General features: G+C 47.0%; 1 protein-coding gene across 1 annotated transcript; it reads left to right on the top strand.

The window, feature by feature from the left end:
* Nucleotides 1–1,752: 1,752 nt before the first annotated feature.
* Nucleotides 1,753–22,575, top strand: NWD1 (NACHT and WD repeat domain containing 1). The gene is made up of 18 exons (XM_073324694.1): nt 1,753–1,836; nt 2,521–2,637; nt 4,386–4,734; nt 5,004–6,282; nt 6,789–6,992; nt 7,233–7,392; nt 7,790–7,907; nt 8,418–8,582; nt 9,141–9,338; nt 11,833–11,955; nt 13,344–13,543; nt 14,870–15,142; nt 15,978–16,068; nt 16,629–16,783; nt 17,619–17,895; nt 18,230–18,786; nt 19,599–19,704; nt 21,801–22,575. Exons 1-18 carry the CDS (start codon nt 1,753–1,755, stop codon nt 22,085–22,087), a joined length of 4,743 nt encoding a protein of 1,580 aa, XP_073180795.1. The 3' UTR covers nt 22,088–22,575.
* The last annotated feature ends 2,850 nt before the right edge of the window (nt 22,576–25,425 follow it).

Raw genomic sequence — 25,425 nt, 5'->3', positions numbered from 1 at the left:
GGGCTGAGTGCCCAGCTCTGAAGGCGGTGCCTCTCCAGCAGCAGCGCAGAAGTAAGGGTGGCAATACTGCACCCATCATTTCTGCGCTCCTGCTGGTGGCCGCGCTGCCTTCAGAGCTGGGCTCCCAGCCAGCAGCCGCTGCTCTCCAGCTGCCCAGCTCAGAAGGCAGCGCGGCCACCAGCAGCAGCACAGAAGTAAGGGTAGCAGTACCGCAACCCCCCTACAATAACCTTGCAACACCCCGCTACACACTCCTTTTTGGGTCAGGATCCCTACAATTACAACACCCTGAAATTTCAGATTTAAATAGCTGAAATCATTAAATTTACAATATTTAAAATCCTATGACTGTGAAATTGACCAAAATGGACAATGAATTTGATAGGGTCCTACCTACTGTATGCAGTATCATCGCAGCCATATCAGCCCAATAAAAGATGTAACCTCACCTACTTTGTCCACATAAACTGAGTAATTCAATGACACAGCAATTTAATTAAATCAACCAGTATTCATAATGACAGGTTTCAGAGTAACAGCCGTGTTAGTCTGTATTCGCAAAAAGAAAAGGAGTACTTGTGGCACCTTAGAGACTAACCAATTTATTTGAGCATGAGCTTTCGTGAGCTACAGCTCACTTCATCGGATGCATGCCATGGAAACTGTAGCAGACTTTATATATACACAGAGAATATGAAAAAATACCTCCTCCCACCCCACTGTCCAGCTGGTAATAGCTTATCTAAAGTGATCATCAGGTGGGCCATTTCCAGCACAAATCCAGGTTTTCTCACCCTCCACCCCCCCCCCCCACAGATTCACTCTCCTGCTGGTGATAGCCCATCCAAAGTGACAACTCTTTACACAATGTGCATGATAATAAAGTTCATGATAATACGAAAGCTTATGCTCAAATAAATTTGTTAGTCTCTAAGGTGCCACAAGTACTCCTTTTCTTTTTGCGAATAGAGACTAACACGGCTGCTACTCTGAAACCTGTCCTGGATCAGTAATAGATCAAAGCTGCTGTGTGGTACTCAACAGCTCGAAGCTATCTCAAAATCCACTGTTGCTCAGCTTGCATTTAAAAAACCATAAAACAAACAAAAAACACATTATGTTTCTACAAAAAGAAAAGGAGGACTTGTGGCACCTTAGAGACTAACAAATTTATTTGAGCATAAGCTTTCGTGAGCTACAGCTCACTTCATCTCAATGCATCCGATGAAGTAAGCTGTAGCTGACGAAAGCTTATGCTCAAATAAATTTGTTAATCTCTAAGGTGCCACAAGTCCTCCTTTTCTTTTTGCGGATACAGAATAACACGACTGCTACTCTAAAACTTGTCATTATGTTTCTAGGCTTTATAAAGAAAATGTTTAAAATATGACTTCACAGCACCAATGCAGTAATGTGTGTCTGAATCTGCATGCAGCAGGAAACAATAGTGCTAACTGTCAGACAGTACTGTGATGAGGAGAGTATGAAACTTAGCTAGATTAGATAAGTATTCATCTGAACAGGGTTTTTAAATCTGAAACCTAAAGGTGATGAGTAGGTTGATGAACAACTAGATAGAAGATTCCTAATGTTTATTTGTGGTGCTGCACAAATCTTTCACCTGATGATTACCTGTTCTGTTCATTCTCTCTTAAGCACCTGGCATGGGCCTCTGTCAGAAGACAGGATACTGGGCTAGATGGACCTTTGGTCTTACCCAGCATGACCATTGTTACGTTCTTCCCTGCAGACATGGCTACAGAGAGAGAGACCCTGCTTAAGGCAGCATACCCCGAGGTCCAAGCCTTCTGTCAGAAGCACAGTTTAATGTTTGAAGTAAGTCATTTGCTGTAGTACAGATTATTGCTGATGCTTTCTGACCTGGCTGCAGACAATCAAAGTGTGTGAGATGCAGGAAAAAAAGTGATCCATGCCCCACAAATGCTCCCTGATTTCTCAGCCTCCCTAAAGGCTCAGGAGTTTTCAGGAAGAGCTATGTTGGCCTCCTAGTTCTTACATTACCTCCTGGCTCCCAGGCTCAACTGGAGAAGTTATTCTATACTTTCTCTACACTGATAAACAACTGTTCTGTGTTCCACCCCAGAGGTAGATGCACTTCAGGAGTATCTGAAATTATCCCAGTCTGTACCATCTGCGCAGAACTTTTGGCATAAAAGAGATCGTTGTAAGGCTGGGGATCATTATTATTATACCCTATAATGCAGTAGCATACAAATATTGTAACAAACATCCCTCAGATTAACAAGTTTCCTTGACTTGAACAAAACTGTATGAGTCACATGCCAGGCTGCCTATGGTTCAAATTCTCAAATTTGTGCCTCCTTACAGATATCCCTGGTAAGAAACTACATGCCTTTCTGCCTCTCCCAAGTTTCTAGTCACTAAGTCACATGGGCCTTGTTGATTTCAGCTTTATCTTTGAAATTAAAGTGATGGGGCAGCTTTGTCCCTCCATATCACTGTCATTTCAAGATGCTGTGCTTTTTTGCTGTTTTGCAGGTAATTGACCTGAGATGGGGTGTTTGCGACATTATAGACACTGATCACATGAGCACACAACTCTGTCTGGAGGAGATTGAATCCTGTCAAAAACTGTCAGTGGGTCCCACTTTTATCGTAAGTACAAAGGGTGCATGCTCAGACCCCACTACCAAGGAAGACATGTGGGGCTGGCCTCACACATCCATAACTTGCTGAGCTCATGTGGCGATTCTGGAGTATTTTAGCAACACACAGAGATGATCAGGGTGCTTGTCATTACTTGGGGGAAGAAGGCTTTAGAAGTATTTCATCAGGCAGCAGAAGAGAGAAGTTTCAGCAATTAGGTGGAGTTGGGTCCCCAAAAGTACACACACGGCACATGTCCAGGCCAGCTCTGAACACATGGGCTCTTAAGGGAACGGGGCTAGAGCACTGGAGACAATGGGCTGTGGGAAAGAGGACTGTGCATACTGGAGAAGCAGCCAGAGTTAGGAGTCAGACAGACAGAATAAGAGGTGAATGGGCAGTGCCATCTATCACTCCAAGAGCTCTACCCCCTGCCCAGCACCCCAGGGCCTGGGTGACGTTCACTGGCAAACTAAACAGCCCAGAAAAAACCTTCTCAGGAAAGAATGTGGCAAAGAACCAGAAATATATTACCATGGCAAGGAGTGAGTGTGTCTGTTCCACTGCTTTTCCCCACACATGGGGAGGAACTGGGGCCCCTCTAACTCCTCCTTCCAGGAGTTGAAGGCTGCATGTTATGGCAACCTCTTTCCTGACCTGCTTGCTGTCCTTCCATCAGGCGACCTAGCACTGTGGTGACAGGCACGGTATTAAAGATCTGATCAGAACACAATACTCAGAGCTGTCAGGTCCTGTTTTCTTCAAAGGAGGTGAGCTGGGGCTACAGTATCAGCCACCTGTTCTGGTGCCAGACCCACCTTGTTGTTTGGGGTTGGTTAGATTTTAGAAAGAGAGAAGAAAAGATGCTGCTGATAGGACAGAACAAACAGGGAGAGGGCCCTGCCCTAGCAAGAGCCCCATCCTGGTAAGGGCCTGGCCCCAGAGAGGGCCCAGCCCCAGAGAGGGCCCTGCTGTGGCCAGAGCTGTGTGCGAGTAAATAAGTCATTAGGCAGTTGTGTGAAATACATCTGATTTCCCCAAGAGTCTTCTCCATTCAAAGCCAGCCAGGTCTCAGAGAGACAGAGTCAATTAGAACCTTAGCACTGAGCTACTGTGCGTGCCCCAGAGGAGCATGCTCTGCTCTGACTATTCAGATGCTCCCATTAGCTGCTCCACGTTGTATTCTGCAAATGCCTCTAGTGTCAGTCAGGTAATTTCATAACCAACCAGCCATGCCCAGACTGCCTCCCACTAGGGGTCTGGCTCCCCAGACCTCAGCCCAAGGCCCAATCTATTTGTCAGGGCCTCAGACACAGCCAAGCTCCCAGGACCTCAGGCCCAGTCCAGCTCTCAGAGCCACAATCACAACCCAATTTCCCCTCTGAGGCCTTGTCCAGCTTGCAGGCACAAGCCCAGTGCAGCTCTCGGAGCCCCAGACCTTCATTTCTACTTATCCAGGAGAAATGAGTTTCCCGCATTTGCCTAAAAGAAAAGGAGTACTTGTGGCACCTTAGAGACTAACCAATTTATTTGAGCATCAGAGGGTAATGGCTTGTAGAAAGTGGTGTTGGAGAGCTGCCGAGCAGCCTCTTGTTCATATTCCGACCTATTCATGATGACAACAGCACCTCCTTTGTCAGCCTTTTTGATTATGATGTCAGAGTTGTTTCTGAGGCTGTGGATGGCATTATGTTCATTTGCCTACAGATGATGATGCTGGTGAGTATTACAGGCTTTTTCTGGTCCCTCTGCTGCAGGGGCTGCTTGGTGATCGCTATGGACACCGGCCCCTCCCCCGACTTATTGAAGAGAAGGAGTTTGAGGCTCTGATTGCACAGCTGACAGGGGACCCCACCGCCACACATCTCCTGACATTTTGGTACTGGAAGGATGAGAACGCCATTCCTTCTGTGTATGTCCTGCAGCCAATTACTGACCACCTGCCCCACTGCCACCCCACTGCCAACCAGGCTCAGCACCAGGAAAATATGGAGGTCTGGAGGAGCGTGGAGAGAGACTTGGCCTCAGCACTGCGCCTGGCAGCCCGGGAAGCAGAGAAACACGGACTCATCAGCCAAGAACAAAGGCATCGCTATGACAAATCAGGTGTGCCCCAACGTGAGACAATGGCCATAGCCAAACAGGGCTCTCCCCCTGCACCCTGGTTTTGTCTTCTTTGTGGCAATCAGGAGAAGATGGGCCTTTAACTCCATTTTGAGTCACCCCCAGGGCAGGTGGCAGTGTGCTGGCTCACTAGCTGCCCTTGAGGTGCAGAGTGGGTGGGTGGGAGTGTGCTGGGCTGATTTAGGCTGTGGCTTCTCCTCTGCTCTTTGTTGGACCTAAATGTTCTTCACATCTCCCCCCTACTTTTGTAGAGACAGAGTGGGAGATTGAACATGCCCTCTTCAGGACCCAAGAGATCGACTTGGCTGTTTCCATATTCCTCAGAGAGGTTGAGGGCCTTGACAAACACCTGCTGGGAGGGACAAGCATGCAACTGCTGGATACAGAGGATAATGGCAGCCTGGACAATGAAGCCCAACAGCTGCTCCACAGCCTCAAGGCAAAAATTGCAAACCATTACCCCCAGCATCTCAAAGTGCACACAGTTCCATGGAATGCACACCCTGGGAACCTGCGATACAAGGGGCAAACCAAGTACCTGAAGGAGCTGTGTGAACAGTTCATCACTGCTACCAATCACCAGGTCCTGAGAAGCCTCCGATACCGAGGGAAGAACAGCGAGGAGCCAGAGGGGCTTTTGCAGGAGCTGAGCCACCACATGATGCGGTGCCTGGAGAATTGCAGAGTGTTCTGTGGGAGGCAAGACTTACTGGATAACATTCTACAAAGCATCAGACAGAATGATGACCACATCCACACACCCCTCATTCTCTATGGGCCTCCAGGCTGTGGAAAGACAGCCCTGATGTGCAAACTGTCTGAGCAGGTGCGAACTCTCCTGGGGCAGGAGACTGTGGTGGTAATTCGCCAGCTGGGGACATCCCAGCTCAGCTCTGCAATCCACAGCCTGCTGAGGGATATTTGTTTCCAGGTGTGTTTAGCATTTGGTTTGCCACCTCTTCCTGTACAGGTAACACAGGCTTGCAGTGATTTAATCCTGTTCTTTCACAACCTCCTCCTCACTGTCTCTCACTTTGGTGTACAGTCACTGGTGTTGTTCTTTGACTCTGTGGACCAGCTAATCTCTGCTGATGGTGCCCACAGACTATACTGGCTGCCAAAAGACTGCCCCTCAAAGGTTCACATTGTTGTCTCCACTTCCACAGCAGAGCATGGGATTCTGGAAACTCTCCAAGAGGCCATGCCTGAGCCCGAGGCCTACTTTGAAGTGGGTCCATTATCCAGAGAGGAAGGTGGGAAGATGTTGGAGGTGCTACTGGCATCAGTGAGACGGAAGCTGAGCCCAGCTCAGCAGACTGTTCTCCTGCACAGCTTCCTTGAGGGTGGGCACCCCCTGCTATTCAAGCTGGCCTTCAATGAGGCCAGGAGATGGGCATCCTACACTCTGCCTTCAGCACTGATGATTGCTACCACAGCCCAAGAAGCCATGCACCATCTATGCGGGAGACTGGAAAAGCTGCATGGCACAGTCCTGGTGACAAACATGCTGGGGTATATTGCCTCCTCACGGTAAGTGCTGCCATATCCCCTTTCGGAGCACCCTGCACCACCTGACTGCTCCTTTTGTCTGGGTGAATTTCAATGGCTAAACACAGCTCCAGGCAACAGCAGCTCTTGGCTTCTGCAGCCTGTGAATGTCTTTACATGAGCATTTGGAAAGCACAAGCTCCTTTCTCTTACCTGCCATACTGCCTAGTCTGATCTATGGGTAATTGATCTCCTGTGCTCCTCCAGGCTTTGAGCTCTTAGCTAAGGCTGCCTAGTGGAGATTGGGGTGGGTGAACATGTTGTGCATCTCTTTCTTGCCCAGAGCTGGAGTCCCTGTGAACAGCAGCTAGGTGGGTTTCCTGGTGGATGGTGGTTTGGGGCCAGCTGGAGAGTGAAGATGAGAGAGAGTGTGTGTGTGTGTGTGTGTGCAAGGAGTAAAGATACTACTCACCCTCCCACTTTGGAGGCTAATGCACACTGTTGGGGGGGAGAAGACTAATCTCCCCCACTCTGTCATTCCCGATCAGGAATGGGCTATCAGATGCAGAGATGAAGGACATCTTGTCCCTTGATGATGAGGTTCTCTCTGAGATTTACCAGCATGGCTCTCCTCCATGTAAAACCATCCTGCGCTTTCCTCCTCTGCTGTGGGCACGACTGCGCCGTGACATTGGAGAGTGCTTGGCAGAGAGGCAGGCAGACGGCTTTGCGCTTCTTGGCCTTGCTCACAGGTACAGCAGGGACACAGGATGAGGAGGGCTGGACAGCAGGGCTGAGCCTAAGCAGGATCCTCACACAGCCAGTACTGGGACATAAACTCCTGTGTGGGGGATGTCCCAGTACTGGCTGTGTGAGGATCCTGCTTAGGCTCAGCCCTGCTGTCCATTCCCATCATTGTTGATTGAGGCTCATGGGAACCCCATCCTCTGGATCCCCATCTCAGTGTCTCTGCTATTTCTTTCCTCTCCCAGACAATTTACTGAAGTGGTGCAGAATCGTTATCTACCAGCCCAAGACAAAACCAAGCGTCACTTGCTCCTGGCAGATTTCTTCAGGGGGACTTGGAGTTGGGGCATGAAGAAGTCCCTGAAACTGCCACTTCTTGGCAAATCGCTGAATGCTGACAGGAAGGTGAGGCACCTCAGCAAGCATTCTTGGTATTTGCAGGCTCTGGACCAAGAGGCCTGGGCCCTCACACTGCAGGGCAGGGAGTGGGATCAGAGGGCATTGGGAATTAGGGCAGATTATTTCTGCGTGGCTTTTGTTTTATCTATATCACTTTGTCCATCGCTGGTAACCCCACTTGACAGGGAATTGGCCTGTATCAACTTGCCTGCTGGCTCTGCTGTGACCAGTTGCAATATTGCTGCAGGTAGCATGTCCCTCAGGCAGTGGTCTGGAAGGGCTAGATATCACACCAGGAGTTGAAATCCAAATACTACAGCACTGGAGGCATTAGTGAAATTAATCCATTACCTGCATCTCACCTGGGTTCTCCTTGGTCACCTCCTGTTTCTCCCTTTACCAGGTAGCACCTCAGCCACTCTGGTTCTCTGATACCGTTGCAAATCGGAGGAAGCTAAGCGAACTGCCTTTTCACTTACTCAACGCTGGGAGAATTGAGGAGCTAAAGCAAGATGTGCTGGGTAAGGGCCAGGGACAACGTTCAACAGGGAATGTGCTTCATTCCTGCAGCTGCATGCAAGGGAGGTGCAGAATCACAATGCATGTAACATTTCTATATTGAAAGCACTGGGAGCTGCCAAACTGAGCATCAACAGCCAAACTGAGAGGGAAACCTGTGAAAGAGAAAAATACACTGTCCTCACAAACTGTTACCCCAGACACTTCAGAGTCCTCATCATCCACACTCCAGTCACTGAGAGAAATAAAAATCCATGCTCCCACTCTTCCCAAGGCTCAGGAGGAGACATTTTAAAACAGTACATTAAAAAACTATTCACCCACTCAAAAAAGGGCTAAAAAAGGAACCACAACAATGACAGCCCCCAGTCTCCCCAGAGAGTGGCCTCAGACCCTCCCCAAGAGTAGCCTCCTCACCATCACCAGAAGCATGACCCCCAGTCCTCTGGGCTGTATGGTTCCTCCTTGTGCCCAATGTTCTCTGCTCTGATGGTCAGTACTCTTTTCTGCAGGGAATATGAACTGGATCACCTGTAAAATCATTGCCACTGGAATTCAGGGCATTGCCAATGACTTTGCCATGTGCAATGAGCATATTAACTGCCCAGAGCTACGTCTTATGCAAGAAACCCTTCTCCTTTTGAAACCAGCACTTGACTATATAGATGGTGGTGTAGGTAAGAGCCACTTCTGGTCCATGTTTGAACTGCAGTTGGGCATGGGCAGATCTGTTATGGGAAAGTTGAAATATTTGCTCCTTAGAAGAAGTTTCTTCCTGGGCAATTACAACTAAAAATGAAATTCTTCCGTAGGTATCTCCGGACCTCTGGGGAGGAACCCGCAATTTTCTTTTTGGAACGTTGTTAGCTTTCATCAACAGACATCTTGTTTATTAGATCAGAGCAGTTCACCCAACCCAGAGGGTCCTTCCCTTCACACTCCCTTCACTATCAGCATCTACTAGCCACCTGAAACACCTGGCAGCATTACCATTAATTAAAGGGATAAATTCACAATTCCCACCCCCTCCCAATGAAAATTCTCCAATACCCAGTTAAATCTATCCAAGTTTTTATACTGCACCCATCCCTGCAGTATCTGAGTACCTAGCCAGGGAAGGGCAAACTCACACCTGTTCATTCTAAACTGGTAGTCTATGCACTGTATTGCATATTGAATGATTGCAATGGCCTCTCACAGCCCTTTTAAAATTATTTTTGTCTTTTCCTTCTTAGGAGTGAGTATTATATACACTGAGGTGCTGGCCAGGCTGCATTTTTTCATGCTTTCCTATCCTGATCTAATTGGAAAGCTGTGCCAGCAGTGTCTGAGCTGGCTCAATGTCTGTCCCCATCCTGTTCTTGTCCCACTGTGTGGATTCCTCCAGCCACCTGGTGGGCCTCTTAAGATGACAATCACTGGATTTCTAAAAGGTAAGGCCTTTTCTCAGGGCATCAAGATTCCTGAGACCAGACGCATAGGAGCTATGTGTGAGGAGATAGCACTATCTCTCAGCTCTCTTTTGTCCCACAGCGTCTCTGACATTTGCTATTTTGTGCTTGGGAAATGCGGAGGGATTTCCATGGGCCTCCTAGGGAATTTCAGATAGTTGGGTTACTTTACTGACTGGTGATTCTCTGTGACCCAACTGGCAGGATGGTGCATATTACTAACACCAGGGCACATGAAGGGAGCCTGGAATGTGCTCCAAGCAACTCTGAGTGGCATTAAAGTTCAGACTAGCTTGTAACAAGAACAATTGATGTTGGGTGTCTGGTCCCTGACCTGTTTCTGAATGTGGGGATCAGCAAGGGCCTCATTCCCCAGGTAGGGGACTAATATTGTTGTAAATATTGGATATTGTGCCTCCCTTTGTAGGCAGAGGTGAGTATTGCACGACATAGGGCACTCATCCAAGATCTCCTTTGCAGGACATTCCAGTATGCTTATGATACTGTGAGGCTTACTCATATTTGGTTTAATTGTTTCTATTTATTAATCTCACTTAGTGATTTCTGAATAATTGGCATAGTGCAGTAATGCACCAGCTCACTACAGTCATGGAGGTGTATTAGCCTAGGCACAAAATCTACTCACTCATCCCTTACCAAGATGAAGATGATAAAGCTCATTATAGTATGGTTGCCTGATTACTCTTGGGGGGAATTCTGAGGGAATTCAAAAAAAGAACTAGATAAGCTCACGGAGGATAGGTCCATCAATGACTCTTAGCCAGGATAGGCAGGGATGGTCCCTAGCCTCTGTTTGCCAGAAGCTGGATATGGGCAACAGGGGACGGATCACTTGATGATTACCAGGTCTGTTCATTCCCTCTGGGGCACCTGACATTGGCCACTGTCAGAAGACAGGATACTGGGCTAGATGGACCTTTGCTCTGACCCAGTATGGCCGTTCTTATGCAGAACTTTGCTTTCCTTTCTCCCTACATAAATGGGCTGCAGTGCTGCTGGCCGCCACTAGGGGCTGCTGGACCCAGCAGAGCCCAGATCACACATAGAGGACATTGGGGCGGGGCAGGGTGGGGCGGAGGTGGGGGCAGGGAGGGAGCTAAAGGGTTCCTGACAGCTGCAGTTCCCAGCATGCCTTGAGGGAAGGAGAGGGCTGCATGCAGGAAACTTCATGCAAGCCTGGGACAGAGCATCAGGCTCTTTCTCCCTCTGGATCCCTGGGCTCCGAGGGAGGCAGGTGTCTTGGCTGGGGGGGGGGGGGCAACGGCTGGGCTCTGGGGGGAAAGGAGGCAGGTATCTGGGCAAGAGGGGGGCCCTGCGGCTGGGCTCTGCGGGGAGGAGGTGCAGGTATCTGGGCTAGGGGGAACCCGTGGCTGGGCTGGGAGTGGAGGGGGTTTGGTTGTATTGGCTGGGGGGGGCCACACAGCTGGGCTCTGGGGGGGGAGGGGTTGTGGGAATCTCTCCCCCTCCCCACCGCTGGGCTCTGCGGGGGGGGGGGGGAGGAAGGGGGCAGAGAAACAGGAACTGGGTTGTCATAGTGGTTTGAGCAGGGGGTTGGACAAGATGACCTCCTGAGGTCTCTTCCAACGCTAATCTTCTATGATCCTATGATTAACTCTCTACTCCTGGTAGAATTCGTGTGTGTGTCTGTATTGTTACAGACATAGTTGCTGACAGGTATTTTGAAATACATTACAAAAATAATTGAAACTGGCATGATTATGTAGTGTTATTTTGACAAACAACATTTGCAGAATTTTGAAATATTATGTGCAGAATTTTTATTTTTTTGGTGCAAAATGCTCCCTGGAGTACCCAATAAAGAAAATGAATGTCCCTGTAGAAGTAGAATTTTGCTAGGCTGCATTAATGTATATATTATGGGATGGGACAGTTTCTGTATTTCTCTGCCTGTAACACAAAGGAATTGTAAGGGTCCATCTGCTGATTTCACCTTTCATGCTGAATTTAGCAACGGTTCTGTTTTTGACTGCTTTTACTGCACCAAGGGAGAGATACCACTCAACGGTATTCACAATATAAACAAACACAGATCCACAAATGTCTGAGGGAATCTAATCTAGCTTGGTTGGTCTCTTGTCACATAACACACACAAGGTCAGTAAGAGATCTGCTGCTATCACAGGTGGGAAAGGATACATAAGAACAGCCATGATGGGTCAGACCAAAGGTCCATCTAGCCCAGTATCCTGTCTTCCAACAATGGCCAATGCCAGGTGCGCCAGAGGGAATGAACAGAACAGGTAGTCATCAAGTGATCCATCCTCTATCTCCCATTCCCAGTTTCTGGCAAACAGAGACTAGGGACACCATCCCTGTCCATCCTGGCTAATAGCCATTGATGGACCTATCCTCCATGAACTTATCTAGTTCTCTAGTTGTATCCTCTCTGCCTACTGTGTCTGCAGACTCTCCTTCCATGTATGTCTAATTACAGGTGTGACAGTGCTGGAGCTCAGTTCTGATCACAGAGTGCTGGTGGCAGGATCTCAGGATGGCACGATGGTTGTGTGGATCATGGAGGATATTGAGGTGATGCACACCTTGACTGGGCACTCTGGTGAGCCTTTTAAAGGGAGCATGGTTGTACTATACCAGGGGTCCTCAAACTTCATTGCACTGCGACTTCCTTCTGACAACAAAAATTATGACATGACCCCAGGAGGCAGGACTGAAGCCTGAGCCCACCCAAGCTCTGCCACTCTGGGTGGGGTAGGGGGTCAAAGCCAAAGCCTGAGCCCCACTGGCCTGGGCAGGGGGGGCCAAAGCCAAAGGTCTTCAGCCCCAGGCAGGGTGCCTGTAACTTGAGCCCCAAACCCCAGGGTGCCTGTAACTTGAGCCCCAAACCCCAGGGTGGAAGCCCTCGGGCTTTGGCCCAGGGCGGTGGAGCTCAGGCTTTGGCCCTGGGCCCCAGCAAATCTAAACCACTTTGGGGTCCCAACCTAAGTTCCCTCTAAGCTGTGCAGCTGTGCACCTGCCTATTAAGCCCCACTCAGGGGCTCAGGACTGCAGTGGAGAGAGCCGCCCCTTCCCACCAGTCCCAGCATGGACCTGCCCTGGACTTGCCGCGGCCGTGGGAGAGGAGCCCCTCGCTTGGCCCAGGCCAATCTCACCAGAGCTGCCGCAGCTAGGGAGAGATGCCTCTCCCCCGGCCCCGAGCTGCTGCTGCTGCTGCGAGAGAGGGCTGGGGGGAGTCCTCTCCTCCCACCGCAGCCCCGGGGCAGCCTGCACCCCAACCCCTCATCCCGGCCCCACCCCAGAGTCCACATCCTCCCACACCCCAACCCTCTGTCCCAGCCCTGAGCCCCCTCCTGCACCCCAAATCCCTCATCCCCAGCCCCACCCCAGAGCCCGCACACCCAGCCAGAGCCCTCATTCCCTCCCCCACCCCTGCCACATGAATTTTGTTATGTGCACCAATATGAAGGTGATGTGTCACACATCAACTTCATATTGGTGCACATAACAAAATTCATTCCGCACATGGAGGTAAAAAATTAGAGGGAACACTGGTCCCGACCCAGAGTTTGAGAACTGCTGTACTATACAGACAGCTTCTGTGTGGTAGCAACACCCAGACCTCGAAGCTGTCAGCTGCACCAACTGTATTTTATGGCCAAACAGTCCTGTTCTATGCACCATCCCTTAAACAGATCAAGGGATTGCCCATAATTAAAGTGATTTTAGAATGTGATAACTGAGAGCCATTTAATGGATTAAAACTGCCCCCTCTAATGTTGCTGTAGAATGCAATTAACTCCCCAGTTGACCCTCACTGGAGAATTTTTCTCACGGCCTTACAAGGGCATTGACTGTTTGCATCCCCTCGTTCCTGAGCTATAAACACAGCAGGTGTTTCACAGCTGATGGTAATCTGGGCACTCTTCCAATTGCTGGAAGTGTGCAAGGTCCCCTGTTTTGCTAATGCTTCTCATTGCTGTTTTGTAGCTGAGGTGAGATGTGTGAAAGTGTTTGGAAAAGGTACTTCCGCTGTCTCAGCTGCCATGGATTACACTCTACGCATCTGGAATTTAGTCTCTGGCAGACAGAAGTTTTCCATTCAAGACACTCACTCTGGAGACCAGCATCTATATCAGCTTCATGTGGATGAAAGGAACAGGATTGTGTATTCAGCATCAGGTGCAAAGGTATGGAACTGGAAGCCATCCCATAATGTGAAGTGCACAGAGAAGACAAGAATCTGAGGAGAAGCCACAAGAAGTTACAATCAGGGAATCATGGAGCATAGAGATGGAAACAGGGGTGCTAGAACTAGGGGTGCCGGAGGTGTAGCAGCACCCCTGGCTTTAAGTGGTTTCCATCATATACAGGGTTTACAGCTTTGTTCAATGATTTTCAGCACCCCCACTATAAAAATTGTTCCAACACCACTGGATGGAAAAGCCTACTGGGTCCTATCCACTCCAAAATCCTGGGGCCAATGCAGAATATCTCAGGTGGACATTTTCTCGTGCTTTGTCCAGTCTACTTTTCAAAGTCCTAAATGATGGGCCTCCCATGCCTTCCCTTCCACTGGCTAGCACAGTGATTCCCGTCTTCAGCAACCATTCAAGGAACTGAAGAAAAAAAATTGGTTGTTTGGAGCTTGGATAAAATGCAAGGCCTGATCTACATTTTAGAATGAGCTCAACCTAGCTATGTCACACAGGGATGTGAAAAATGTCATGCCCTGAGTGTCATGGTTAGGTCGACCTAACCCCTAGTGTAACTGCAGCTAGGTCGACAAAAGGATTCTGATACTGATTCAAACTGGGTTTTGTAGAAACAACAGACAAAGAAAGGGCTTTTGATATAAAAAGGCTGAGTTTAAACTAACTCTGGGCCTTCTATCTAATCCAGCAAGTGGACAAGACCTTCTGTCCAAAGGGCGGGGGGGGGCAACCCTTGCACAAGGATTAGAAGGACTTTTACCTACTAGGGCCCCATAAAACTGATGGGTGACTGCTGGTAAGCTTTTAGCATGCATATAAGAACTTTTATTGTTTTTGTTTTCTCTATAATGCTTTCACCTTAAGAATAAATGCTTAGAAAGAGCCGTGTGGTAACTTGTAACTGCTGGCAATGCACTGTTCATAGCCCTTAGAGAGAATGCAAAGCACAGGGACTGGCCTTTAGGTAGACTGGCTTACTAGGCATATCAAAGTGTAAGGCAGGGAGCTATACACCCTTAAAAAACGCCAGTCCGAAGGCTACGCAGAGACAGGTGATACCAGGAGACCTGGCTGTGACCACAGAGGGGGGACACAGGTGCAGTTACTCCAAGATTGTGATAGGAAGAACCATGTGAAAGTTCTGCCAAGGAATCTTGTTGGTTTTGTAAAATATTTTGAGATCCTTGGAGTGTGAAATTTGGGAAGTTAAGTCAGCATCTAAACTCCAGAATCAATATATGTGCAAATGTTGCACAAAAAGATGTCCAGCAAAGGTCATCTGCCAATCCTTCTTTTTACTAGGTTAATGCCTGGCACCTGGAAACAGCGGAACATATTTTCCAGATTTCTGGTGAGGCCCCAGATGCGTGGCTGTGCACTGAAGTGTTTGAACCAAGGCAGGTGGTTTTGACTGTGTCTGAAGGAGGAATGCTGAGTCTGTGGGACAGCAGCACGGGAGAGCTCCAGTCTAAGCACCAGCTATCAGGGATACAGGAAGAAGCACCAACTTGCAGCATTCTGATCCAGAAGCAAGGAAAGATGATAGTAGGATTTAGCAGGGGTTCCCTCTCCATGGTGCGTCTCTCTGATTAGCTAGCTATAACATTTCAGGGATTTAAATCTATGAAATGCTGGCTTTGTGGGGATTCTGGATTCTCTCGTCTCAGTTTCACTTCGCTCTGTGCTGGTGCCTGCATCTTTGATAGGCTTTTGTCATCATACAGATTCTCTGATAGGTTTTCACACTTCCATGGTTTCTAGGAGTTTCTAAGACAGCCAATTTGACATGCTCTAGCATGATGTTCTTTCTTCACTTGCTCATCCACCAGCAGCAGTGTGATTGCAAGATCCAAGTGCTGTAAAGCTAGGTTCTGTTCCTGACTCTGGCACAAATGTGCTATGTGACTGAGCAAATAATTTCCCCTTTCTGTGCTTCAATTTGGCCATGTGTAATATGAAGAAAATATACCTCACTGGGGTGTTTTCTGTTCATAAAGCGCATTGAGCTCCTTGGATAGAAGGTGCTAGACATGGGTAGAATATTATTAGCAATAAAAGTGTGCAGGGGAGGAGAAAGATTTTGCACCAAGGTCTCCCTAGTAAACTGCCACTAAGGTCCAGTGAAATGAGCCAAAGTACAGTTCCAGGCACCACTCAGCCTTGTGCTGAGCTAGGTAATACGGTGGGTCTCCAAAGGACTTTCTTCTCCTCATGATGAAGAAAACATGCTCCCTATACCTGCAGACCTCATGCTGTGTATACTAGTACACATGGGAGCTGTACAGCACTGAGAGGCCAAACTAAATTCTATTCACCTTAGTTTCTATCCTCCTATTATCTTCCCTCTAACCTGAGAGAGGCAGCTTAACCACCACAGTGCTGTGTCTGACTGTACCTTCTCTTTCTGCAGATCTTCTCTGATGGAAACAGCTTAATGAAGAAACTTCCAGGAAGGGTTCGCTTTCTAGTAGTGTCAGAAGATGAGTCCCTTCTTGCTGCAGGTTTAACTCCAGCCCGATTAACTGGGAAAGATTTCAGCAGATTTATAAAAGATGATGGCAGTAGTCTCTCTAAGTATCATACACCAAGTGTCCCTTAAACAGGGGCCAAGCTGGGGGTCTTTCCCCATTATTAACATGTTCTTATCAATCTAATATGCTCAAAGGGCTGGAAAGCAATGGGGTGAAATTCATCCTGTGCAGAGAGCCCACACATGGTCTATGCACCACATACGTCCTATAATGAGAAAGTAAGTGGGACTTATGTGATGCACAGGACTTGTGTCAGGCCTCTGGCTGGGGAGAATTTCAGTCTTTTGGTTTCTGAGCAGGTCTCAGTGTGCAACTTTAATGGCATGCTGGGACCAACAGATTATGAACATGGATGGAGATATGTAACATTTTAGAGCCCCTGAATGCTTATTGGGTGCATCTGGCCTTGTCTGCACTATATCATCCTGAGTGCTTTCAAGAGCTCCTCCCCAGATCAATAAATCAGAAACTAACATTCCATTCTAAGGTGCCACAAGTACTCCTTTTCTTTTAACATTCCATTGTTTTAGGCTTTGGGGTGTATGTGCGAGTGTTCCTGGCCAACTCAAAGGGATTCCACAGGTTCATGGCAGAAGACCTGGAACATGAGTGTGTGGTGCACTCAGCTGTTTTCTCTCCTGACAACAGCATCATTGTCACATGCTCTCAGGGTGAATCTATCCAGGTAAGAGGGGAAGCTTTCCCATCAGAAATTCCTCCTGCAGACCCAGCTCACACTGTATGCTGGATCTAGTAAGGTGCTGAGCAGGGTCCCTAACCACCTGCCTTGTGGATGCATTTGTGGTGTTTCTGTTGTTGTCCCATCTGAATGTCTTTCTCTTCTCTCTTTTCTAGTTCTAGTAGTGTGTAGCTCTCACTCTGCTCTCCTGTTAATTCTTTTTCTGACATTGAAAAGTGAGTGACAGTGCTATATAAATTCAGAGAGAAAAAGGCCAGGGAGAGCTTATAACCAGAGTATTAAGGGATATTATTTTTAAAATCATTAAAATTCCAAGACCCCAGAAACTGCCCTCTCCTCCAACAGTGAGAGTGAAGCAGCCCAAAGGGAATATTCTGTACCTGAGACAACATTTCTTTCCAAGAGGCTAAGACCTGGTGCCACCCAATTGAGGTCAGCAGGATCTCATGAAGTATCATTCAGAGCAGAGAGATCATATGGGCAGAACACCTCAAGGTGCTTTATAAAAGTTTACTTAAGAGAAGGTTTGTGTGTTTATTAACTGAACAGAAATGCTTCTAAGATATTGTCACTTTTGGAACATTTCCCATCTCTCTCCACTCTGTGTATGACATACTTGATTTCTCTTCTTTGTTTCTTGTTTTATGAGACTGTTTCTTGTATCGTTACTTTGACTTTGTTTTCATAAATTTTTACTTTGATTGTTCTACTCCCCCCTTAGTAGGGTATGGGAAAGAGGAACAGGTAGATTATTTAGTGATTTTATGTTTTCTTACTATTTTGACTGAATGCCACTATGTTTTTTTCTAATTCTTCCCAGGTGTGGAGTTTATCAGAGCAGGGTTTGCTGATAGACACTTTGGATGGCATGGGAACACCAGTGACTCTCTTAGCCCTATGTGGCCACACATTGGTATCTGCCTCCCATATTGCACCATATCTCAAAGTTTGGGACCTCACTTATGATCGTAAGCACAAAACCTTAGCACCAGTCCCAGATCGCACAGGGTGCACTGCAATGTCCCATGATGGGAACTATGTCTACTTCCCTCAAGCCGGACAGAGACATCAAGTCATCATCTGGGACTCCACTAAAGGTGAACGACAATCTATAAAACACTGTAAAGAATTAAAACTTGGCATAGCATGGGAATCAAAATGATTCCAAAAAAATGAATAATCGATCTGACAGAGCCAGGTCTTGTTGGTCTTCCAGGCATGCTGCAAGGACTCTCTGTTCCTTCACACTGCATCAGAAGGAATGGGTTGAGCAGAGAGGGACTGTAAATTTAGGAATTATTTTAATCTCTTTTCTTTAAGAAATTTTCTTTTCTTTTCTTTGGTCTAGATAATTATCATGACATATGGGAAAACCCAAAAGACTAGAGCTGGAGCAGGGAGAACCTCATGGAAACCTCTTCTCTGTTGCAGGTGCAGAGTGTGACACACTGGACACCTCTGCCCAAGTGAGGTGTCTAGAGGTGGCTGAGCAGAGCAAGCTCCTTTTCGCTGGGCTGATGTCTGGAACGGTCCTTGTGTTTCCACTTAATTCCAGGCAGGATGTGGTGTGCATCCCACCCCCGAAGTCACAGAAACCAATCAACCACATGGCACTCAGCAGGCAGGAAGAGCAGCTAGCTATAGCATGTGACGACTTAGTTCTTGTGCTGGATGTTAGCCCTGGAGAGCCATGCCCTGTGATTGACAAGCCCATTTATACCTTTTATACTCAGATCCCTGCTGCTGTGATTTCCAGTGTGGCTGTCCTTGCAAACTACCGGGTCCTCTATGGCATGTCAAGTGGGGACTTGTTCCTTTACGACTGCCCTCATTCCAAAGTGTTTCCTTTGGAAATGCACAGATGCAAAGTCACCTGCTTAGAAACCAGCCATGGAGAGCAATGGGCACTAAGTGGCTCTGAAGATTCTCTGCAGTGTCTCTGGGACTTGGAGCTCTGCCAGTGGGAACATGAAATGTGTTATTATAAGGTACTGCCCTGGTGGGTAGAGATAGGGACATAGCATTGTGAGTCACTTATTTCAATGAGCTAATAATGCATCTGAAAAGCCAATACAGTAGAAAAACTAGTTCACAGGAAACCAAATTTTCATAAAGGAGGACATCTAAATCCTGTGTCTGGCAGCTCAGTTGGCAGCTTGGTACCCATTTTATGCCCTGAAATGCCGATTTGTACATATCCAGGATTTTGATGCCGTATTCAGAGACACTGTCAGTGCACAGTCACGAGCTAATGTGCTTAACATCTCTCTGGTCCAGAGCCTGCTCACCACACTTACTTTCTTGGCATCAGCTGGAGGACTTGCTGTAAAGAGTGCAGGATTTTACTCAATGAATAAGCAAAAGCAACACAGAGTAAACAGGCCAGGAGTAGTGAAGGCAAGTAAAGAAAAAAAAAATGAGGGAAGAGCTTGAGTTGATATTTTTAGCTTTTCGCTTGCGCCTGATAGACCTCAGACTTCACCTGATGATGTACCATGGAGTCAGACTGCGTCCAATCCCTGTCACTTGTAGATTAATTAGGTTCCTGAGAGATCACAGTGGCCCTCCTCCTTTCTGCACAGCTGTAGATTGTTTTACAAGCACAGGAGTTTGTATTGTGGCATTTTGTGCCCCTATCAGGACCACTCTGCCTTATGACGGAAATCCTGGTTTAATTAGATTTTTATCCCAATTCTCACAACTGCTGAGTAGCCACTAAATTGCATATGGCTTCCTAGTCTCAACCTGCATTTAACAAGATACTTATGGTCTAATTCAAACCTTTATCCATTTTTAGCAGACTTCCTTCTTGAAAGGTATTCAGTGCGCTTGCTTCTCGAAAGATGATAAGTACTTGTACACTGGGTCATTCGATCACTCCATTACTGTTTGGGATGTTTTAAGTGGTGAGTAATTCTGGATTTATAGCAAATATAAGGCAGGCTGTACACCTTATTGCCTTTATTAAACAGAGATCCAATGGCCTTGATGTGGTGCAAAGGGAAACAGTTTTCACTTAGCAGTTTGGATGAGAGACTTCCTTGACTGCATGTTTGAACAGAAAACTTGGGATCCATCTCCTGGCTAAAGCAGTTAATTGACAGGCACAGATGGATACAAGGGGTTACAATTATGTGTGGAGGAACAATGACACCTTCCCCCTCACCCCCAAATATCTGTGTTCCACAACGGCCTGACCTGATACCTCTATCTTTTGTGACATCACAACAGGATGTACCATCCCAGAGGCCAAACAGTGGTTCTTTTGGGAGTGACATTATTACATTGACCAGCCACCATTATCTGTGGCTATAGTTTCCTTCTCAGATGTACAGAGGTGATTAGGGTACTATCTCTTTGAAAGAAGAGAAAGACCTTTGACCTCCTCATACAAGGCAGCCACATGAGTCCATTTTTAGAAGTATCCCGAAAGCCTAAGGCCCAGGAGTACAAAAGCACCAGATTCAGCATAAGAAAGAAAGGGGGGGGGTCTTTTTCCTTGCCACATCTCTGTATCAGATGCTATTTTGTGTGATCACACTCAGTTCAGCGCATTTTGCATAATCATTGTGACTGTCCTGTCCTACATGGCTGTATGACTTGTCAGTCTTTCCCAAAGGATGGTGCTAATCTGAGCAGAGGGATTCCAGCAAAAGGGTTGCACAACTGTGTGTTCTGCACCTCTGGTAGCAGATTTACTGCTTTTTGGTATCTAAATTGATTGTAAACTTACACCATGGTAATAAGAAAATGCTTTCTGGGCAGGAGCCCAGTGGGCCTGTCATAAATATAAAGGGAAGGGTAAACACCTTTAAAATCCCTCCTGGCCAGAGGGAAAGCCCTTTCACCTGTAAAGGGTTAAGAAGCTAGGATAACCTCGCTGGCACCTGACCAAAATGACCAATGAGGAGACAAGATACTTTCAAAGCTGGAGGGGGAAGAAACAAAGGGTCTGGGTCTGTCTGTGTGATGCTTTTGCCAGGGACAGAACAGGAATGGAGTCTTAGAATTTAGTAAGTAATCTAGCTAGATATGCGTTAATTATGATTTCTTTAAATGGCTGAGAAAATAAGCTGTGCTGAATGGAATGGATATTCCTGTCTTTGTGTCTTTTTGTAACTTAAGGTTTTGCCTTGAGGGATTCTCTATGTTTTGAATCTAATTACCCTGTAAGGTATTTACCATCCTGATTTTACAGAGGTGATTCTTTTTACTTTTTCTGCTATTACAATTCTTCTTGTAAGAAACTGAATGCTTTTTTCAATGTTCTTAAGATCCAAGGGTTTGGGTCTGTGGTCACCTATGCAAATTGGTGAGGATTTTTATCAAACCTTCCCCAGAAAGGGGGGTGCAAGGTTTTGGTGAGGATTTTTGGGGGAAAGACGTTTCCAAATGACTCTTTCCCAATAGTAAACCCGGTTAGACGTTTGGTGGGTGCAGCAAAAGTCCAAGGGCAAAAGGTAAAATTGTTTGTACCTTGGGGAAGTTTTAACCTAAGCTGGTAAAAGTAAGCTTAGGAGGTTTTCATGCAGGTCCCCACATCTGTATCCTAGAGTTCAGAGTGGGGTAATAAGAAAATGCTTTCTGGGCAGGAGCCCAGTGGGCCTTTGAGAGATTTTCTATCTCCTTACACACTTGAAGTGTACTCTACCTATTCCTCTTGCATACAGTGAAGACAAAGCATTTGGTCCTGATCAGTTGCAAGTTTTATGGCAGTGTGATAAGGCCTTTACAGGCTTCCCTCACTAAAACCATCAATACAGTTCCAACAGGAAGCTAATGACATTACTGATACAAAATTATTATTATTATTACTATTATTAACATTAACATCATTATTAACATTATTTTTTTTGAGTCCAAATTGTCCTTCTAAATGGTTCCCATTTATGGAAAATGACAAGTCCTTTTCCCATGCTTCAGGGGAATATACTAAGCTGCAAGTCCTTTTGTCCATTCTGACCTTTGTTTCTCCCTTTTGCCTTCTGGGGATCTTCTGCAGGTGCCCTGTTGGCTGTTCAATTTGTGTATACAACTGCTAGCAGAATCATGCCAACTGCAGATGGGTTCGTTGCAACAACAAGACTCGGCTACATAATTCGTGAGAGGTTCCACTGCCCACAATCCATAAGCTCACAGTATAATCCACTCCAGAACATCAAGGCAACATGTGTAGTAAAATCCAGAAAGAAAGAGGAGGCAAACCCAAGAGAGAAACATGACAGAGGAAAAATCTCCAGAAACCAGAGTCGAACCAATAAACTCTCTCAAAACTGTATGATCATGTAAAACTGGTGAAGTGGTCGAGCAGTTCCAGAAAGATTCTCAGACTATTTACCTGCTGAATATTTTTCATTTGGTTTGCAGCAACCTGGCTCTGGACTAAGAGTGAGATCTTGCCACTTATCCCAGATCAGCTTGTATTGTTCTCTGAGGTCTTGATCCCATTCCTATTGATTTTCATGATGCAAAATCAAGATTTGATGTTTTTCTAAAAGATATGTTCTAGGAATTATTTTAGGTAAGGTTTATTTACTGTGTTATGCAGGTCAGACCAGATGATCAACATTGTCCCTTCTGGCTTTGGAATCTATAAATCAGGGCCCTAATACTTGTTCATCCTTCTGGTGGTGCCTACCAACTCTTCTGCATAAAAGAACATTTGAGATAACTACTGAGTATGGGTAAGGCCAGGAAAAACTGTCTGGCATGTCTTGACTTGAGAAGCTTTAGATCTATGTATAATAGACTTCCAGAAAAGAGGCATTATCTCTAAAATACCTATGGTATTGGACAAGAACAGAATAAATGATGAAAAGTAAATTTGAATTTTACAACTGTCACTGTTAATTTACAGTTTTATTAGTAACAATGGGAAGGAATATTTTAAGATGCAACTTTACTCCTTAATGTGCACAGCCCACCCATTCCATGTAGATCTGGAAGGGACCTGAAGGGATCATCTAAATCCAGCCCCCCTAAACTGACTTAGGACTAAGCAAACCAAATTCATCCCTGACAGGTGTTTGGAGGATTTTAAGAAAAGGTTAGGCAATGATAGGGATTCCACAACCATTGAAGACTATTCCAGTGCTTTGCTACCGTTACAGTTAGAACGTTTTCCCTAATATCTAGCATAAATTTTCATTGGTGAAGATTAAGCCCATTATTTCTTATCTTACATTCAGTGAATATGGAGAACAATTGATCGCGGTCCTCTTATAACAGCCCTTAACATATTTAAAGACTTATCCAGCCCCTTTTAGCCTTCTTTTCTCAAGACTAAACATGTCTAGTTTTTTTTTTTTACCTTCCATCATAGGTCAGGTTTGCTAAACCTTTTATCATTTTTGTTGCTCTCCTCTGGACTCTCTACAACTTGTCCATATTTTTCTTGAAGTATGGCACCCAGAGGGTGCACAGTACCGCAACTGAAGCCTCACCAGTGTCAAGTACAGTGGGACAATTATTTCCTGTGTCTTAGATATGATACTCCTGTAAATATACCCTGAAATTATATTAGCCATTGCATCACATTACTGACCCATTCTATTTGTGGTTCACTATATCCCCCCAGATCCTTTTCAGCAGTGCTACTGTCTAGTCCGGGGGTTGGTAAACTACAGCCCAGGGGCCACATCTGGCCCTCCAGACATTTTAATCCGGCCCTCGAGCTTCCGCTGAGGAGCAGGGGCCAGGGCTGGCCCCGCTTCAGTTGGGGAGCGGGGTCAGGGGCTTGCCTTGCTCTGCCCAGCTCCCAGAAGCAACAGCATGTCGTCGTCCCCGCCTTCTATGCATAGGGGCAGCCAGGGGGCTCTACACGCTGCCCCAAGAGCCACCGCCGCAACTCCCATTGGCCATGGTTCCCGGCCAATGGGAGCTGCAGCGGTGGCGCCTGCGGACGGGACAGTGCACAGAATTGCCTGGCTGCGCCTCTGCATAAGAGCCGGAGTGGGGACATGCTGCTGCTTCTGGGAGTTGCTTGAGGTAAGCACACCCTAGAGCCTGCACCCCTGAACCTCTCCCATGCCCCAACCCCATGCTCCATCCCAATTCCCCTCCTGCCCTCTGAACCCCTCGGACCCAGCCCGGAGCACTCTCCTGCTCTCCCAACCCCACATCCTCAGCCTGACCCCAGCCTGGAGACCCCTCCCGCATCCCGAACTCCTCATTTCTGGCCACACCCCAGAGCCCACACCCCCAGCCAGAGCCTGCACCCCAACCCCTCATGGCCCGCCATACAATTTCCATACCCAGATATGGCCCTCAGGCCAAAACATTTGCCCACCCCGGTCTAGTCAGTTATTCCCCATTTTGAAGTTGTGCATTTGATTTCTGATTCCTTGATAACTTGAAGGGGAAAGGAGTCCAGGAGAGCTGGCTGTATTTCAGGGAATCCCTGTTGAGGTTACAGGGACAAACCATCCCAATGAGTCGAAAGAATAGTAAATATGGCAGGCGACCAGCTTGGCTTAATGGTGAAATCCTAGCGGATCTTAAACATAAAAAAGAAGCTTACAAGAAGTGGAAGGTTGGACTTATGACCAGGGAAGAGTATAAAAATATTGCTCGGGCATGTAGGAATGATATCAGGAGGGCCAAATCGCACCTGGAGCTGCAGCTAGCCAGAGATGTCAGGAGTAACAAGAAGGGTTTCTTCAGGTATGTTGGCAACAAGAAGAAAGCCAAGGAATGTGTGGGCCCCTTACTGAATGAGGGAGGCAACCTAGTGACAGAGGATGTGGAAAAAGCTAATGTACTCAATGCTTTTTTTGCCTCTGTCTTCACTAACAAGGTCAGCTCCCAGACTGCTGCGCTGGGCATCACAAAATGGGGAAGAGATGGCCAGCCCTCTGTGGAGATAGAGGTGGTTAGGGACTATTTAGAAAAGCTGGACGTGCATAAGTCCATGGGGCCGGACGAGTTGCATCCGAGAGTGCTGAAGGAATTGGCGGCTGTGATTGCAGAGCCATTGGCCATTATCTTTGAAAACTCGTGGCGAACCGGGGAAGTCCCGGATGACTGGAAAAAGGCTAATGTAGTGCCAATCTTTAAAAAAGGGAAGAAGGAGGATCCTGGGAACTACAGGCCAGTCAGCCTCACCTCAGTCCCTGGAAAAATCATGGAGTAGGTCCTCAAAGAATCAATCCTGAAGCACTTGCATGAGAGGAAAGTGATCAGGAACAGCCAGCATGGATTCACCAAGGGAAGGTCATGCCTGACTAATCTAATCGCCTTTTATGATGAGATTACTGGTTCTGTGGATGAAGGGAAAGCAGTGGATGTATTGTTTCTAGACTTTAGGAAAGCTTTTGACACGGTTTCCCACAGTATTCTTGTCAGCAAGTTAAGGAAGTATGGGCTGGATGAATGCACTATAAGGTGGGTAGAAAGCTAGCTAGATTGTCGGGCTCAACGGGTAGCGATCAATGGCTCCATGTCTAGTTGGCAGCCGGTATCAAGTGGAGTGCCCCAAGGGTCGGTCCTGGGGCCGGTTTTGTTCAATATCTTCATAAATGATCTGGAGGATGGTGTGGATTGCACTCTCAGCAAATTTGCGGATGATACTAAACTGGGAGGAGTGGTAGATACGCTGGAGGGGAGGGATAGGATACAGAAGGACCTAG

This window comes from Lepidochelys kempii, chromosome 25 (genome assembly GCF_965140265.1).
Source record: "Lepidochelys kempii isolate rLepKem1 chromosome 25, rLepKem1.hap2, whole genome shotgun sequence".
NCBI classification, from domain to species: domain Eukaryota; kingdom Metazoa; phylum Chordata; order Testudines; family Cheloniidae; genus Lepidochelys; species Lepidochelys kempii.
Note: the sequence above shows the minus strand (reverse complement) of the source record. Positions and strands in the feature narration are given on the sequence as shown.